This window comes from Trematomus bernacchii, unplaced genomic scaffold (genome assembly GCF_902827165.1).
Source record: "Trematomus bernacchii unplaced genomic scaffold, fTreBer1.1, whole genome shotgun sequence".
NCBI classification, from domain to species: Eukaryota; Metazoa; Chordata; class Actinopteri; order Perciformes; family Nototheniidae; genus Trematomus; species Trematomus bernacchii.
Window position 1 is genome coordinate 9,920,552 of NW_022987313.1, and position 18,228 is coordinate 9,938,779.

Below are 18,228 nucleotides of genomic sequence, written 5' to 3' on the forward strand. Positions count from 1 at the left end.
GGGGCATGTCCCGCCATCACTACTCATTCAGGAAATATTGCTTTTCCTCTTGTATTCACCGAGGGATTGTTAAATGCAAAAAAGGTGAGGTCAATCACCTGCAATTCTCTGGATAAAACCACGTTGCTCATGTCTATCGGGCTCGGATTAAAGCCATTTCCCTGGAAATGGTTAAACAGAATGCATATTTACAGAGACACACAGTGAGTTATTAGTTATAAATCAACACTTTGCACAACAAGATAACGTTTCCGCTTTGTGCCAACAGCAAAAACCTCTCTGATCTACAATTGCATACTCTGTGAAGAGGTGATGTCCTACAAGTAAGAACATGTTGACTGAAAGCAATAATAAGCTTAGGATTTAGATTTAATTAAGCAAGAAACAATCAAAATTATGCAAATATGTGGAAAATAAACAGCTAAATAAGATTATAAATAGCTCATGAACCCGACTCAGTTATAACACAAAGCACCAAATGTTACAATTGTGTGTAATAGAGTTTGTAAACAATAGTAAGCAAGCAGAGATGTGGTAGTATAAGTTAAATGCAGAATACATGTTTGAATTATTGATAAAAGTAAGAATTAAACAGTTGAGATAGTAAGCTAGAAGTAAGGTCATTTATTTATTTCAAATTCAGGAAAATTGTTGAAAGAGTTAGCGAACTGTAGCGAATAAATGGCTGAAGAAGTATAAGTGCAAACTTGACCAAAACAACCTAAACATTGGCAATTCAATTGCATATATAAAATCAAATGTATAATCCACAATAGCCTAGATTAATAGCATATGTTAACCTGCTTGTTTAAAAGAAAATCCAAATATAAAAGTATTTTAAATGATTAACATTCAAATGTTAATGATTACAAGATGGATGATGAGTTTATCATCATAAAAACACAATGTTGGTAGCAAAAGTGTTTTTGCATGACTTTTAATGTTAGTGTTTGCTGTCATATTCATATTATTTGCGCTGTACCTGTGAAGTCTGAGAGATCTTTCGCATTTTCTCACTCTCCCTCTGTTGAGACATGCTCTCTCCATCCTTGTTCCTGTCGATGCTCCAGCCCATTGCCAGCATACTCTTCAGGGAGTCTCTAATTGGCCATCTGTAAATCTCTTTCTCCTGAAGCACAGAGACAAACATGGGGGGAAAAGCCCAGAAGCCACCATTTTTAGATTAATTATTCAGTTTCTTTATTTTCTTTTTGTACAAATCTCACATTCTGTACCTTCTCTGTCAGGGCTTTGTATATTCTGAGCTGGGGGTGAATCTTGGACTTCTCATCAACACCATCTCCATATTTCCATCCAAGCAGCACCTGAGGCGCAAGCACAGAGGAAAGTATAAGGGTGAAAGAAATCGTCACAGTCCCCTAAGGACGTGATATAATAATTGAAAGACGGTGTAAGGGATACGACATAACACATAAAGGACTCATGGTACATACAGTTCTTGCTCTTCAGCTCTAGTTAAAAATGTCGACAATGTCAAAGCAGGCTTAGCAGTTGGCACAAAAAAAGAGCAGGGTATTTTTACACAGATCGCAATTGTTAGCGTGCCCAGAGAATCCCTTTCAACAGTAACAAAGAGGAAGCATCACCAAAGGAAACAATGCTGCTATATTGGAAAAAACAACATTATCAAAAATACTAACATGGCTGCTTTTGTGCTGATCTTGCTTGCATTTTACGATGTCTTGCCTTGTTTACACTCAGGACTTGGTCAGAGTCGAATACTGTGCAAGTTAATAATCTTATCTTCGGCCTTACCTTCTCTGCTGACCATTTCTCATGGGCGTGCTCTCCGTATTTGTTGGCAAAGTGCTCAAGCTTCTCTGGAAGAGCAATACTGGTTCAAAAGGAGTGAGACAATTAGTCCTGTTGTGTATGCAAATGTGTTTTAGTGTTATCACAAATATGATATACAAGTCATGCTGATACTACAGTTTATATTAATGTCAAACAAGGCTTACTTAGCAGTACTGATGGGTTTGGGGTCAAAGTTGCCCTGAGCATCTACAGAAACTGGCTTCTCCACCGTGGTGCTAATGGAGGCGTCCACGTAGTCCGGTGGCAGAGCTCCAGCTATGGCACTGAGGCAAGGCATGGCCATCTTGAATAGCTCTGCGTCGTAATTCTGCATGGTGAGAGAAAGAAAGCTACGGAGTTAATGCAAAACAAGTAGTGTGTTTATTTTGACTCCATTGAAAATAGGACTTGAATAAAGCTATTAGGATAATTGAGCCACAGAAGAGACGTTAATGAAGAATTATTCTAAAAGCTAAGGAGCCAGCGTGTTAGAGGCTTTGGATCAATGATGGCTGTACAGATATTGATGTTTTCAGGCCGCCCCTCTGCACAGCCTCCTTTCATGAGTGTGCATTTAGAGAGACGTGCTGATTTCAGCCACCTGCATTATCAGCAGACCTTAAGTTATGTGTGCCAATGTGTCCCTCGCTAAATCCATATTTATCAAGATTATGATGAATACGTTGACTTTCATTCAACTGTTTATCATATTTGAAGCATTTGTGGGATTCGACGGGATACCTTAATGTCAAGTGAGATTACAAATCTGGTGTTGCATTTTATAAATCGGACCTTAATTGACTTTTGCCATTCACGCTAAAATGTCATTTGTGAAACAGTTGGGGGGAAAAAGGTTGTAATACTCATTTTGGCCACAAGAGGCTAAGAGGCCATGTTTGAAACAGGGCTAAAAGCATTAACGTTCTCTTCTAGGTGAGTTTTGAATTTCTCCATTCACTGTAAACACAATGTGTATGAATTGTGTGTGAGAAAGTTATGTAACATTACTGCCATGTTTTTTCCCACTTGTTTTGCAGATATAAAAACTACAACTTATTAATATAACAATTACATGTAATGAACCCAGGAGGAAAAGTCAATATGAATCTGACTAAGACAAATTTATAACAATAATTTGTTTCCCAAATTTCCCCTCAGGGCTTCTGTAAAATATAATCTTTGACAAACTTTTTTAGTTTATTTTTAAAAGGATCAGTCTTTTGACAAACACGTGTAATGCAAAAGTCACATGGAAATTGCGAAGGACCCTAATAAGATAAAAGACTTGAGTGAGCCCTCACCCTCTGGGACAGAGAATCAAACACTCCCCAGAAGATTTTCTTGGTGAGCAGCAGTTCATCCTCGGATGCTGTGCCGTAGCTGCCCCAGCCCGACGGGAGGCAGTAGTACTTCCAGTTCTGCTCATAGTGGTTGGTGAGCAGCTGGAGGACACACACAGGGCAAAGGTCAACACAAGCAGAGTAATAAACAACTGTTTTCAGTTACAAGCAACACATATGCATCCTTTACCAATGCTCCCAACACATTGAGCCATGCATGTTCCTCAAATGAAATCAGTTATGAATCCTTGTGGTGTAGAACAAATGGTTAAAACAATTTCACAGGCTAGTCACAATATATTACATCTTCAGTATTTTTCTCATGTCTTTCAGACGGATTGAGTGGAGCGCTGGAGCCAACAAGCCTGTAATCACAAAGTCCAATACTTCATCCCCTTGTTTTTCCTCCTGCAGCGGCCCACTTCTTCCACACCGGATGATTCATACTGTGGCTGTGTTAGACAGGCTCACCTTTGAGTGTGTATTTGTGAGTGTGTCTGAGAGACAGAGGTGTACACCAGTATTATTACATTAAAAGGTACACATGTGAAAAATGTAGTGGAAATAAGATGTTGGTACGTCCCCCTACAAACGTATAAACTGAGGTAGTTAAAAGCGACCAAGCAGTGACCCCACAGGCGAAACAAAGTGTTGAAAAGTACAGAAGGAAAGACATTAAACAGCTAAAACTGAGGCATGGAAGAAGACCGACATGCAAGAAGATATAAAGGCAATATTTAGGATTTAAAACGTGGTAAAAGTGAAGAAATTGTTGCTCACTCTCAGAGGCATCTTGCAGTAATCAGTCAGCAAGGGCACGTCAAAGACGAGGCGGTGCAGGAGCTGCTGCAGCATGGAGGGACGAAGGTGCCTGCAGAATAGGGTGAGAGAGAGATAAGAGAGCTGCAGCCTCCAGCTGCCTTTGACCAGAACTTATTCACACTCTGACCACTTTTGTCACACTGATTTAAGAGGGATATCTTAGGAAACCATGCCCTGAGCTATAACAGAGTAAAGTTAGAAAGCAGGATGCACTGCTGATCTTTTACAGCAAACTCAGATATCACTAAAGCCAGGAAAAAACATTTAACTCCACTAAAAGAGAGTCTGTAAGAACCACTCACTTGCAGACGGCCAGCAGGCACTCCTCTATGGCGTCTCTCTGGGCCTTGGTGAGGGAGCGGCCCTTGGAAAGGCGGTAGATGGTGTGCAGAGTGGAGTCGATGAGAGTGGCGTAGTGCTCCGTGCCGGCGAAGAGAGGGGCGCAGCGGGTGAGGAGGGGGAGCATGGCTGAGCCGATGAAGCGGTTCATGGCCAGGGCTGTCTCCGTGGTACAAAGACAATCCTGTGGAAGGGGAGGGTCACCGGTCAGACATCAGGTGACAGCTGGGACAAAACTTAAACTCATTTAGGATAGTAATAACCTTTTTCTTTGGAGAACATTTGTTGGCTATTTAATGCTACAGCCTTACTTGGTCTGATATGTCAAGTGGCTCATGTAAGCAAACTTAACATAAACATTGCTGAGCAACTCTAAAACCCCTTCACTACGTGTGCTACACCTAGGCAAGGCAAGGCAAGTTTATTTATATAGCACCTTTCAACACAAGGCAATTCAAAGTGCTTTACAAAAATGGAAGACATTAAGAAAATGGCATTTAAAATCAGTCATTAAAAAGAAAAGATAACAAAATAAACATTAAAAGAAAAAAGACATGGATAAAAGTTACAGTGCAGTTTAAGATGTGAATAGTTCAATTAAAAGCAGCGGCAAAAAGAAAAGTCTTCAGCCTGGATTTAAAAGTAGTAAGAGTTGCAGCGGACCTGCAGGTTTCTGGGAGTTTGTTCCAGATATTTGGAGCATAATAACTGAATGCTGCTTTACCATGTTTAGTTCTGACTCTGGGGACAGAAAGCTGACCAGTCCCTGAAGACCTGAGAGTTCTGGATGGTTCATAATTTAGCAGTAGGTCAGACATGTATTTTGGGCCTAAACCATTCAAAGCTTTATAAACCAGCAACAATATTTTGAAATCTATTCTTTGACACACAGGAAGCCAGTGTAAGGACTTCAGAACAGGAGTGATGTGATCCACTTTCTTAGTGTTAGTGAGGACTCGAGCAGCGGCGTTCTGAATTAGCTGCAGCTTTCTAATAGATTTTTTAGTGAGGCCTGTAAAGACACCATTACAGTAGTCGAGTCTACTGAAGATAAAAGCATGGACAAGTTTTTCCAAATCCTGCTGTGACATTAGTCCTTTAATCCTAGATATGTTCTTTAGGGCAGTGGTTCTCAACTGGTGGGTCGCGACCCAAAAGTGGGTCGCGGACCCGTTTCGAGTGGGTCGCGGATGTGTGAGTGAAGAAAAAAAAGTTGAAAAAAAATATTTGAATTTTTTTTTTTTTTTTTTGGGGAAAAACTCAAACTTTTATTTTGAAGGCCCGATTTTCTTCTCAGAGTGTACCAGAATGCGTAGTTTATGTTAGTATTTCTAAAATCTCCTGGGGGAGAATCCCCCAGACCCCCCTGCTGGGGTTGGGTTTCAGCATGTGTGCCTTTTTATATAGTTCAGCTTTGATTCCATCATCTCATTAAACCTTTTTTAAAAGCATACTTTAGTTCTGTGAAGGGATATAAGGGATATATGCACTGTACTTCACTTTTATTAATATTGTATGCTCAAAAGCGTATATATTACAGCACGATATTTTGTTGAATAGATTTGAGTGCTTCAAAATGTTGGGTCGCGATGTATTGACCAAGTAAAAAGTGGGTCCCGAGGCCTGACCAGTTGAGAACCACTGCTTTAGGTGATAGTAGGCTGATTTAATAACTGTTTTAATGTGACTGTTGAAACTCAGGTCAGAGTCCATGACTACACCTAGATTTCTGGCTTTATCTGTTGTTTTGAACATTGCAGACTGAAGCTCAGCGCTAACTTTTATACGTTCTGCCTTGGCTCCAAGGCCTAAACTCTGTCTGTATTAGCATAGTCTTGCTATTAAATAAAACAGAGATTTTAATGACCATATCAAAAAAGCGTCCCTTGCTGTCTTGGCTGTGATTCAAAACAAACGCTGCAGTGTACACATCGTTTACAAAAGATTTCATTTCACTTCATGAGGATCACCTCATAAAAGGTTTCCTAATATAATAGATCCTGAAACTCTTTGATATGGTTCATGTTACAGACGCCAGCTGTGTATAACTTCTCTCCCATGTTGTTGTAAGCTTTGCCCACCGTATCCAGAGATGTAGCCGCCCTCAGGTCAGGAAGAAAGCCCACTTCGAGGAGGTGAAGCAGAAAGCTCTGGTCCTCGATACCATACACCCTGTCCAAAAACAGCACCATGGGGGCCTTGTGGTCCGGACTGAAACAGGCAGACATGTCCGGCTCAGTCACCGACCCATCTGGGAGGGAAGGAGAAGGAAGAAACAACAAAAAGAGTAAACCACTCCGGCGTGAAGGAGCGAAAACACCCCACAGTGCATAATAGAAAGTCCTTTCTGATGAGAAAAGCCATGTGTATTTATTAGGCGGCATGTAGCAGCATGTGAAGGAGAGTTTTGGGCTCCATCTTGGCCTGCTGACAGAGTTTGTGTGGCGCAATCTGGGCAGCAAATCTAGGAGCCGAGTCTTGCCATGCTTATGCAGATTAATCAATAGAGCAGACAGCGCGCTATAGAAATGATCAGGCTTACTCAGAGCTATGAGAGTGTGCACTAAAGCGTTGTGCTGATTAAAAAGGCATGAGCAGTGAAATGTAATCAATAACCTTCCGCCTTACTCTGAATGTGCCGACTTTTGTCAACCATTGTACCTCCACGTCAGCTGGATTCAGCATGCACAGGAAGAGGATGTGTCCCATGATGCTGTGTGTAGTAAGAGTGATCATGACCAGTACCTTTGTTGGTGATTGGCATTTTGAGCGGTATGCTGATAATTCCCACAATGTCTTCAGTCGGCACCAGAGAGCGCAGGATGGCACGAATACGCAGAGCTTCACCTTTCCCCTTGTTGATAAGCTAAAAAAGTGAAAAGGAAGTAGAATTATGGGCATCTGTTTGGGAAAAGCGACAATTCAATTCATCCTTTGTATCCAACGTACATGCATCTCCGGTGCGCAACGTCCCAGCAGGTCGATGAGTGCAGAGTAGAAGGACATGATGGCGTTGCCCATGTGTACCACCTCCTCCTCATCGTCACCATCAGCAGACCTAACAGTGAAACGGAGGACAACGTTTCTTAAGGGCATCACAGTAAAGATGCAAGCGAGGGGGATAAGCTTATCTCCTCAGGATTGTAAATCCTCGGTATTGATCTGAGAAGTTTTGCTTGATCTTTCCGTCTTACACATCAGAGTTGACTCCGTGCACAGAGCCTGGCAGGTCCAGGGCCGGCGTCTCAGAGATCTTGATGGCTTCCTTCATGGCAGCCAGCAGGCCGTTCCCCCCCTCCCCCCTCAGGGCGGGTCCAAAACACTCTGGGCGACGGATGAGCAGTTTGACTACAACGCTGGAGTTCTCCTCCACGCTTTCGCCTGGAACACAGACATACAATCATAGAAGCTTATACAGTGCATATCATAAAATACATTATTAATGTCCGCATAAAAATACATAAACACACCACTATGCCTAACATTTAGCTTTGAGCAGGTGAATTAAAGTCTTTCAAACACAGTTGGACCTTTGGTCGCTTTTCTACTTGTTAGGATAGAAAACAATTATAATAATAAACAGAAAGAAAGAAAGGCCAGATCATCAATGCAGTCTTACCATTCACAAAGACAGCAAACCGCAGGAAGGAGAGGTAACGCTCCCCCTCTATGGGGTTCCAGCCGATGTCTGGATAACCTTTAGCCAAGAGTATTGGACAACTCTGGAGCCCACATCCTGCTAGGTAGGTGACCACCTAAAGGTGCAGCACATACATAGCTTCACATTAAAGATCAGTACTTATCCAGCTTTAACCTTTTCTTCCCAAGTTATTTTAAATTGGGGAACAAAAAAAGGGAGAGTCTTACCTTGTCCAGATCAGGCTCCTCCAGCGCCAGAGCCAGGCCGTTGTTGTCCATCACCGAGGAAGCAGCCACGTCCAGAGGAGTGGAGCCCCTCATAGCTGGTGAAGCTACAATACAAAGCACAAGCATCTAACTTAGTATTTGATTGAAGCCTGTGTCTGTGTTTACATGTCAGCCGACAGCAGGGGGTGGTGTTGCCACTGGTAGCTGATGTGCCAGCATCTGGTTAACATCAGTGTTAAAGAAAAGTGTCCTGTACCAATTTGCTATCGACACATATATTGCTATATTGCTATTTAACTGTATTTTATTACGGTGTAAAAGATTTTGTGTCTTATATTAGATTTCTTGTTTTTTATATTTTATGTATGCACCATGACATCAAGTCAAATTCCTAGTATGTGCTAACCTACCTGGCAATAAACCTGTTTCTGATTCTGATTCTGATAATATTATGAGGTGAGGGGTCACTCAATATTTGGTGTTAACAGGAACCCGTTTATGTAGCAATAGAAATACTATGACCATCATTAATACTGTGGTTGTAGCTTTTTCTAAATGTTAAGTCCCATTCAGCTCTATTCTTGGATTTACTCTTATTTTGCTTTCTGTCAGATTACTTACAGTTACCTGTTTAATGAGCAGTATGTGTGTGTGTGTGTGTGTGCATTCAGGGGAGACACTCTCACCCCCAAGCCGGGAATCATCCATCTTCTAACAGAATTTGAGATGAGTCGCTCTCTCTGAATTCTCAGCACTCCGACTCACAATTACACACACGTTCTTCAAGGAGCGAGGCTAATATATGTGAGCTCATAGGCACAGCTCAAGTCCTATGATGGCAAAAGGGATGACTACAGTGTATCACACAGAAAAATGAGAGCCCTGGCCGTTTTTGTTTTCCATTCTAGAGGTGGCTTAACAGGTATGCACCATCCATCTTCTTTAAGAACATTCTTTAGCTAGCATGTCTAGTTAAATGATGTTGTTACTCTAGATATTAGTAATAGAGGCAGCTAAACAGAGATATAGACAGGAGTACAGACCTAGGCCCACACTGCTGTTCTCCAGCAGGTAGCTGAGGTGGTCGAACATGGCTTTCTGGTTCTGGCGGCTGATCCGGCAGAAGTAGCACAGGAAGCGACAGCAGCTGGCCACCATTTTGGGAAAGGCAATTTCCTGTGAAATGGCACATAAAGACTAAGTAGGGTCAAAAACATTCCCTGGTTGGATTATAAAACAACTGAGATTACAAAAAGCACACAAAATATAAATGTATTCACAGACTATTATCTTTATGTCGAGACATTGCTAATAGTCACTCAACAAAAAAAAACTAATTTGATAACAAGTTTTGGGAGATGTATACAGGGTTGCCGAGTTTATTGTAATGACGTTCTCCAGGCTTGTTACAATAAAGTCCCCCCTGCATGTCTTTCCTAATTAAAGTCTGAAAAGCCTTCACACACTGCCACGCTCACTCTGCCCTCTCTGCCCTCCATCCCTAACTCTGATGCTGTCAGCCTGAGGAGAGAGCCCACCTACTGGGACCCCGTCTTCATTAATGCACAGTTACAAATGATAACACACCAAACTGGACTAAAAGAGAAACTTTCTCAGTGAGAAGCATCGCTCTTGGCGCAGTGAACTCTGTGGGAGCCTCTTTAATGGCCTGTGGTGGAGGAAGAGAGAAATATAGAGGTAGAAGTTGTTCAACCTGGGACTTGTGTCCTCCGAGCACATTGACCATGACCTCCATAACAGTCTCATGCATGCCCAGGATTCTCATCAGGTTGGGGTGCTGGTAGAAGACTTTGTTGTTCATGATGTCACTGGAGAAGATGCGAGACATAAAAGATAGTTAACATTCACTGAAAACACAAAGGCATTTTTGTAGTGCGCCAAAATAGTTTCAAACTAAAACTAGCAAAGCAAGAAAGATTATGATTTACACATAGTATAAAAGCTGATTTGTGATGCAATTAACAGAAGTAGGGTTCCTCTAAATAAACCTACGCGAGGCCATCAATCATGAGCTTCTCCTCCTCTTTCCCCATGCGCACAGACAGCAGAGATCTGATTTGACCGAGGGCGGCCAAGAGGTTGATGGTGTCCTGGATGGAGGCAGCGCTGATGGTGTAAGTCTTCCTCATGGCCCGGAGCAGCTCCCCGATGCTGTCGTACTGCCTCCTCAGCAGGCTGAACATCTTGCGGACCAGCTCAGAGTCCAGGATGTGACACTCCTGGGCCCAGCTGACCATCGTCTGAGAGATCAGCTCCTTCAGATTGGCTGGAAAGAAAATGAATAACTATGAGTGATAGTTTTCTAAAAGTCACTTAGTATTTGCTAATAACAAACATTGTATTTCAATAAATGTGTCGGACTGGCAAGAGACAGATTTAAAAAGAGAAGAATGGTCAAAAGAGGTTGAGATATCCTGGTTATTGGTCTGAAAAACGCTACATTTTGCACTACAAATTCAACTAAATATCCTTTGACATTATGTTATGTAATAGCAGTTAACCCTTGAACAAGATTTGTAAAATAGAAATGACTCCTGTCCTTTTACAACTTCAAAAATAACATAATTTAAAATAGTTGAAACAGCAGCAACATTTGTCCACATGGCAGTGGATAAGCTGTAAACACAAAAGTCAAATATGAAGGGCTTATAGTTGTATGGTAAATTGGTAAAACTTGGCTTTGTACAATAATAGTTGGAGTGATTATAAGCTGATTTTTCAGTATCACAAAAATACATAATTTACATTTCCGATAAATGGCAGGGAATGTAATTGTCACTGATATAAGGAAAATCCCTAACACTAACATAATAAGCTGAAAGATTCTAAATTGTGTTGAAGAGCTGAGCTTGATAATAATTCTCTGTGGGTTCATCAAAACAGATTAGCACTCTCTCATTACACACAGTCATCTGATCAATTGTTTTAACGGATATAGGGATTAGAACATCTTACATTTTACGATTTAAAAAGGGGAATATAGATTAACACAATACAGGCTCGTTTTAAACAGTAAAATGAGATTAGCCTTTAAAATAGCATAGTAGCGTAGCATAGCATGCTGTATTGTCTTGTAATCTTTACTGTGTATCATTGGATTTAAGAGGAAAATATCCTATAACCTTCCTTTCATTAACCGAGGTGACACCACGGCACGTCTGCCTAAAACACACCGCCGTTTAAACAAACACACACACACACACTCAACACAAAGCTCTTTTACACAAATGTTGAAAGGGCCTCCACTTGACTGGCTGCTACCTTTTCTACACAAGCCATTTTTGAGCGCTAAAACCCAACTCAAAGGCTGACTTCCCAAATTGGCTCTGTGATGCAAATAAGACCTTGAGCACAGAACAAAAAGAGACAGACAGCTCCTTCAAAGCCTTTCGCGTGGCTTGAGTCGAGCTAATAGGACTGCACGCGTGTATCAGCCACCTCTACGAGCCCCCCCGCTTCTGAGGGAGAGGTAATCAGCTGTGTTTGCGAGCTCATTCATGAAAAGGCACATTTCCAGCGAAGCGGAGAGGAAGGCGGCCCTGTTATGCAACAAATAGGGAGGGAAGTGGTATTAATAGTTCTGTGTAGTACGATATTCTGCTTCTGTGGTCAAACTGAGACGTCTGTTTGGACAGCTCGTATGTAGGTTACCCTTAAGGCTTCATTAAATCTGGATCAATAGGGTGTGTGGGTTAGGGTGCGCACATATATTTGTGAGTCTTTTCTTAAAGGAGAAAAATCATCAGTTTAGCACAAAGAACGGTAAAGATGGAGCCATTTATGTGCAATTGATTTCCTTAAAAGTATTGCAATTAGGTGATTGTGTTTTAAAGACCCCTGTGTCTGTGAAGCTGATTGGATCTGTCAGACTATTTGACACAAGGCTGTCAATCACTGCAAGTGTGTGTGTACGTGTGTGTACGTGTGTGTACGTGTGTGTGTGTGTGTGTGTGTGTGTGTGTGTGTGTGTGTGTGTGTGTGTGTGTGTGTGTGTGTGTGTGTGTGTGTGTGTGTGTGTGTGTGTGTGTGAAGCCACATTTCTTCCCCCCAGCCAAGATACTTCACCACACCCGCCTCCGGTTCTGTCACACCATCAAACATGCTCGCTCGTTCCGTCTCGGCCTGTTTTATTCCCCCCCAGCACTTTGCCCTCACTACACCTCAACTAACAAATCAGACTTGTGTTACATTGATGGAAGCCAGCATTTATTTTATGGCATAAGAGTTCACACAAATCCCTATGCTCCCACAACACACATTTCTTCAAGGCAAGCCATCACGTCTGAGCATTAAATGCTTCTGGTGGATAAACCATTCATCAGAGGAGGAAAATTACTTCTGCACCCCTCTTACTTCATCTCTATGAAATAATGGCCAATACGACGGCGCCTTTTGTATCTCCAGGGTCTCACTGTGCAAGAGGAGGAGTTATAGCTGTAGTATCAGCACAGAATATATCATGTCATTCCTAATCTGGCCATTCTACTGCCTCGTGGCTAAACATTTTCTTACATGAGATTTAATTTTCAATATGAGCCCATGGGCGACTTACATTCCTACCAACAAAGAAAAACACATCCAATTTCAAGAAAATGTATAAACCACATGTATAGGCTACCAAACAAACCATTCATTTAATAAAACTATTCCCATCATCCTCAGCTGTACTGTCTTTGGTGCTTGCTAGCATAAAATATGTTAGAATGGCACATGTTAAACTAAGATGGTGAAAATGGTTAACATTGCTAATCATGTTGGCATTGTCAACCTGAGCATGTTAGCATGCTAATGTTAGCATTTAGCTCAGAGAACAGCCTCTCAGAGCAGTTTAACCAAATGTTCCAAGGAATTAATAGTGTTGATACTAACATTGTAAGACACTGGCAAGGGCTATCTTTGCTCAACAAATTGCAAATGGGTGAAAGGAGACAGAAACTGCAAATGCCGTTTGAATGCAATCCTCGCTGCAAGAGGGCATTGGTTTAAAGGAGTAGGCTAAATCATCACTATACTGTAAACTGCAGTGGGAGACTTCAACATATTGAACCAGGGAAAAATATACATTGCTGTTTTGCATTGATAGGTCTCATTAATGTTATATTAAGAGGATATTAAGCTGGGTAGCAACCTGGGAACATAGATTTGCTTGAGTCGAAGCATGTCGAATATGAATCAAAAAGCCAAACAGTAGCCTACCTGTTAATCTACTATGCAAAAGCAACTGAACGGAAAAGGGAAAAAAGGTATGGCCTTTAAATCAAGCTTTAACAGTTACTATACAGGATATAAATTAACAACATCATACAAAGAAAAAAAACACTTTAAGCAGTAAGACAATCTGTCTGCTCTAAATTATTCCACTCCCTCTCTTTGTTTTCTGACGCCTCCAGCTGTTAGAGAAGCAGATGTGACGCTCCTGAGTTGCAGCCGTCACCACACACCAGCCTTCTTATCAATCAGCCGGCACAGAACAGCCTGCAGAGACCACCACCACCCAAAGCACTCTTTAAAAGGAAAAATACACACTCCTCTATTTTCATCCAGCTTGCTCCTGGGAGATCAGTGTGGTGGTCTTATGTGCGCTACATCAGGGTCAAAACAAATCTCTGTGGGGAGATTGCCTTTCTGCGTCAGGTAGCTGTTTCATCTCAATTAAAACTTCTTGTTGTTGGGATCATTTCCAAGAATAGACTTTGTATGGGGTTGTCCAGATTCTTAAAAATAACAAAATACCCGTTGTGTAACTCCCTATATGGGCAATTAAATGCAGACATGTCTAGTTTATTGCCAGAACAGGGTAATTTTCAAGAAAGGTCATATTTTAGAGATTTACTGGCATAAATAGAGACAGATGGTAATAAAATAACCTCAAACAGTGATGTTCAAATAACACATTGTCTTCTGAAGGCCAACAATACAAAATAAAATGCCTTTTCTACCTGTTAGGTAATCATTTGCAATCAGCTACTTGATTGGAGGTCCCTATCACACAGTGGTACTTGAGATAGAAAATTGGATACAACTGGTTCTGCATTCAAACTATTGTGGCAGCCCGGATATTGAGTGCAGTGATTGAAATGTGTTTTGTTCCTGTGTGTGTGCTCACAATTGTGTATTTGTTCGTATGTGTCTATGGGTTTAATCAGCTGAAGGATTTGGTTTTTAATCGCACGCGTTTTCTCCTCTCATCGCTCCTCTCTCATCTCCGGGAGCGGCTGACGGAAGATGCTCTTCACTCTGAAGCCTCTCTTCCACCCAGCTCCATATTACCATAATGAAATTGAAAAGAAATTGAAATGGAAATGACTGCCACCCGGTGACTCAGTCCACATAACACCGGCAGACAAATAGAAGAAAGAGTGAGGGTGCTAGAGCTGCAATTCGGAGGTCCTGCTTTTAATTCTCGCCTCCTTCTAAGTGAGGAACACTGACAGAGAGCTTGTACAAAAAGAAGTGAAAGAGACCATAAACAAGCAGAGTGTAGTGGAGCGGTGTAAATGGATTATGGGAGTAAGAGCTGGTGCTTTCACAGGAAAGTAAAAGAAAAGTAACAGATGTTGCACAAGTAGTCTAGAAGCAACACTTTTTTCTTGAACAGTTTTAGCTATTTGGAATAGGAACTTGAATAATTCAATTTGTTTTGTATTGTTTGAAGCAGGGTTTTATAAGGAACTTATATATAATCATTGTGTGACCTAGAATGTATACAGTGGTCGGCACTGCCCCAGTTTAGAGAAGCAGACAGGAGTAACGGCATGGAAACTAAGCATTGTACTGTTGTGTATGGGGGTTGAGAAAATGTGTTTTAGAAACCTAAAAGAAAGGCCCACCTAAAAAGAAATCAATATAGGTATAAGACTTTCGCTATGTTTAGATTACAATACGCTTTCTGACAGAGGACAAGCTGCTATCTATGCTCTCTTCAAAGCTACCAGACTACATTGACACAAACAGGCATTTTTAGTACCTCGTACAGCCCCACTAAAAACAATCCAATGTATGCCTTTAACTGCTCACTGAGCCCTGTTTCAGTATGTTGCTATGGTTACAATGCTACAATTGGAAGAAAACTTTCTCTAATATGAAATGAAATCAGCAATAAACTGTGAGCCATTGCATACATAAAAAACATTCATCTACATCCTCCTCCTTCAGACCTGGGTACACTGATGCAGCGTGAACATGATTGCACTTTTTTAAAGTAATAGAAATGTCCTCACATGGTGCAGCTTGCTGTTTCTCGGTGGGCTCCTCTGCCTTGTGAGACTGGCCTTTGATCTTGTTCACCAGCATCAGCAGGCGACCTGTGATCGATGTATCTTGCTTGTATCCGTCTTCCTCCATAGGGATTCCTGCACAACACAGACAACAATGCTATACACAGTACATGGAGCGGAAAGCGGAAAAAATACCCCTGCTCTTCCTGTGGGGTTAGCAGATATGTCATGTGTATGATGCATGCAGTGATTGTATGGTATGTCCTTTTTCTTATCAATTTCAAGTTTTCTTTGTGTGTGTTTTAGTTGCCATGGCAGGATGGGACTATATGGCATGATCGACACTAGACATTAGATTGGTTGTACTGTTGAGGTTAGGCAATTCAATTATTTATCAAAACATCAAGATGTCAGAGCCATGTGAGAGGCAGTGAACTATAGCTCTTGTGCCAGGAGACAGATGCAGAGGAAAAAGAAAGCAGAATGGCAGCTCAAGCAATCAATAGAAAAATCACTACGTTTTCAATAATTCCAAATCTATTTTTGTCTATTTTAGTTTTCAATCCACGCTGCTAGTTCATGCTGCCTTTGGAAAATAACTGCAATAAATTAAACTGAAGCGATACAAGATAACGGCATCAGGTTAATGCATGCAACATATTGAACATAATCAATACAGCAGCTCATAAAATGTTTTGCAAGATCTGCATCTCACCACAGTGTAGCTGCAGCTGGTTGTGAAAATCATACAACTGCTCTTGGATGCCTGATGGACACGGACAGTCCTCGCCCATACTGAAGGTCAGCAGCATGTTGATCTAAGGAATGGACATATAAAAAGCAGACATTCAGATACATAAACAATGCCTGGTGGTTAGGTTTTAAAATATATCTGAACATTATGTTATCTCATTCACAGCAGGAATAAAAAAACAGCTCAAGAGGCTAATTCTCCCTCAGCACTGACAGACCAAAGGTCACTATGACAGTCATTAAAGTAGCTGTGAAGCGCTCAAGTCCATCTCCAGCTGTGACCCCAAAGGGATGCTGAATGTGTGTGTGCTCACACTCACTGCAGCAATGACACCACAAAGAAGAAGGATGAATTTGCCTCAAGGCTTTTTGTTCAGCGCACACAAAAGAGAGTGCTTGCAACATTTTGGAGCGAGGAGCAGCTCACATTCACTCTTGGGGCCAAAGTGAAGCAATTTTTACAAAACTAAATCTAAAGGAAATCTTAAAGGCGGACATAAATTAGCCATGTATGTGGAAAATTACAGAAATGATGTAACAGCTCCGTCTGAATTATCCAGTTCCATGCATCATTTGAAGCAGTGAGCCTGCAGGCTTTCTTTGCGGTCAGTTATGATAGATTCATGTGAGCTTTGCTGTAAGATTCATCAGCTCTAAATGATGCACAGTTCCTCACGTTAACCTTCTGTGGCTGATTTTCACCCAAAGGTCACATATGCATCAAAAAGGTCACATGGCAGACACGTGAGAGTCATCAGAATTACAGTAATTAAGTTGAGTATTGATGTGAAATACACAGCATTAAGATGTAACAACAGTACAGTATGTGAAAAGAGGTATTACAATACATCCCCACTCGTGTGGAGTGCCCGTCTATAGCAGTCTTACTTAATGGTAAAAAAAGTAGATAAAACATATTTCAGTTGAAAATCTTGAAAGTAATCTTGCTTTACATAAGAGAGTAAAAATATGTTTACGACAGTGTGAGGTACAGTAAGTAGTTTGAATGTGGTTTCCCTTTGTCATTTGTTAGCATAGATTAATGGTTATGTCATCAGTACTCATACCCTAATAAAGAACAAACAAAAAACTAAAACACAATAACATTTAAAAAATGTAAAAATAAAAGTAAATATAATAAAATGCAATAAATGAAACACCGGGACACACAATACAAAGAAGATATAATTAATGATGCTTAAAACTAAGGCTATAATATCAATCCTAAAATACAGATTGAGTGTCTTTAATTTCCTTAAAATTAATAAGCTTGCCATTTTAATATCCAGAGGTGGTGAGTTGCACAGTTTAGGGGTATGAAAACAGGTAGGTACTCACTTGCTGAGACACTGGGAATTGATGAACCACTTTTGGTAGATCACAGACAATAAGATGGTGACTTGAAACTGAGTAAGTTTGTACATCTTTTCTAAATCAGTGTTTCTAACTAGGTTTACATCCTCCCCAGCAGGCCTGTGGCGATGATGGCGTCCTCTCACCTGCTCTTGAGGCGGCGATCTAAACTCTTTGGTCTTCTTGGCGGTGACAGCAGCGGACATGTTGAGGGCCAGCATCAGCTCGTTGTAGCGAAACTTCTGGTTGTACTGAAGCTTGGAGACAAAGCTGTCGGAGAAAGACACGATGGCTTCGATGCGATGCTTCAGCTCGCAGTCGCAGAAATAGTGAAGCAGCTCGCACATCTGGGGAGCAGACAAGGGGAGGAGACGGACAACAAATAACGTTGCATCACAATTGCGCTCCTAGATACAGCTGTTAGAAACAAGTCTGTTAGGAATACACACAAACAGCCATTTGGCGTTACACCCTCCCACTTATTAAAGGTCCCATGTCATGGCCATTTCTACTGATCATAATTCCATTGTTGAGGTCTACTAGAATATATTTACATTGTTCAATGTTCCAAACTCACATTGGTTTCTCATACAACATCTCTGTATAGTATGTGTATTCACTCTCTGTCCTACACGCCTTGTTGGAGCTCCTGCCCCCCCTCCCTATGAGCCCACTGTGCTCTGATTGGTCAGCTCGGCCAC

At 41.3% G+C, this 18,228-nt stretch overlaps 1 protein-coding gene across 1 annotated transcript in view; it reads right to left on the reverse strand.

Moving 5' to 3' along the window:
- LOC117477020 (ryanodine receptor 3-like) overlaps nucleotides 1–18,228 on the reverse strand; it is a 111,977-nt gene that overhangs the window by 30,492 nt on the left and 63,257 nt on the right. Inside the window, exons 37-56 of the mRNA XM_034123726.1 lie at nucleotides 17,674–17,874; nucleotides 16,137–16,239; nucleotides 15,425–15,556; nucleotides 10,197–10,470; nucleotides 9,898–10,012; nucleotides 9,227–9,359; nucleotides 8,184–8,287; nucleotides 7,936–8,071; nucleotides 7,511–7,697; nucleotides 7,266–7,374; nucleotides 7,062–7,182; nucleotides 6,398–6,567; nucleotides 4,280–4,500; nucleotides 3,936–4,026; nucleotides 3,117–3,257; nucleotides 1,980–2,143; nucleotides 1,777–1,855; nucleotides 1,236–1,325; nucleotides 983–1,129; nucleotides 99–161 (exon numbers count right to left, since the gene is read on the reverse strand). Coding sequence (XP_033979617.1) covers nucleotides 99–161; nucleotides 983–1,129; nucleotides 1,236–1,325; nucleotides 1,777–1,855; nucleotides 1,980–2,143; nucleotides 3,117–3,257; nucleotides 3,936–4,026; nucleotides 4,280–4,500; nucleotides 6,398–6,567; nucleotides 7,062–7,182; nucleotides 7,266–7,374; nucleotides 7,511–7,697; nucleotides 7,936–8,071; nucleotides 8,184–8,287; nucleotides 9,227–9,359; nucleotides 9,898–10,012; nucleotides 10,197–10,470; nucleotides 15,425–15,556; nucleotides 16,137–16,239; nucleotides 17,674–17,874 — 2,781 coding nt within the window. The remainder of the gene's footprint in view (nucleotides 1–98; nucleotides 162–982; nucleotides 1,130–1,235; nucleotides 1,326–1,776; nucleotides 1,856–1,979; nucleotides 2,144–3,116; nucleotides 3,258–3,935; nucleotides 4,027–4,279; nucleotides 4,501–6,397; nucleotides 6,568–7,061; nucleotides 7,183–7,265; nucleotides 7,375–7,510; nucleotides 7,698–7,935; nucleotides 8,072–8,183; nucleotides 8,288–9,226; nucleotides 9,360–9,897; nucleotides 10,013–10,196; nucleotides 10,471–15,424; nucleotides 15,557–16,136; nucleotides 16,240–17,673; nucleotides 17,875–18,228) is intronic.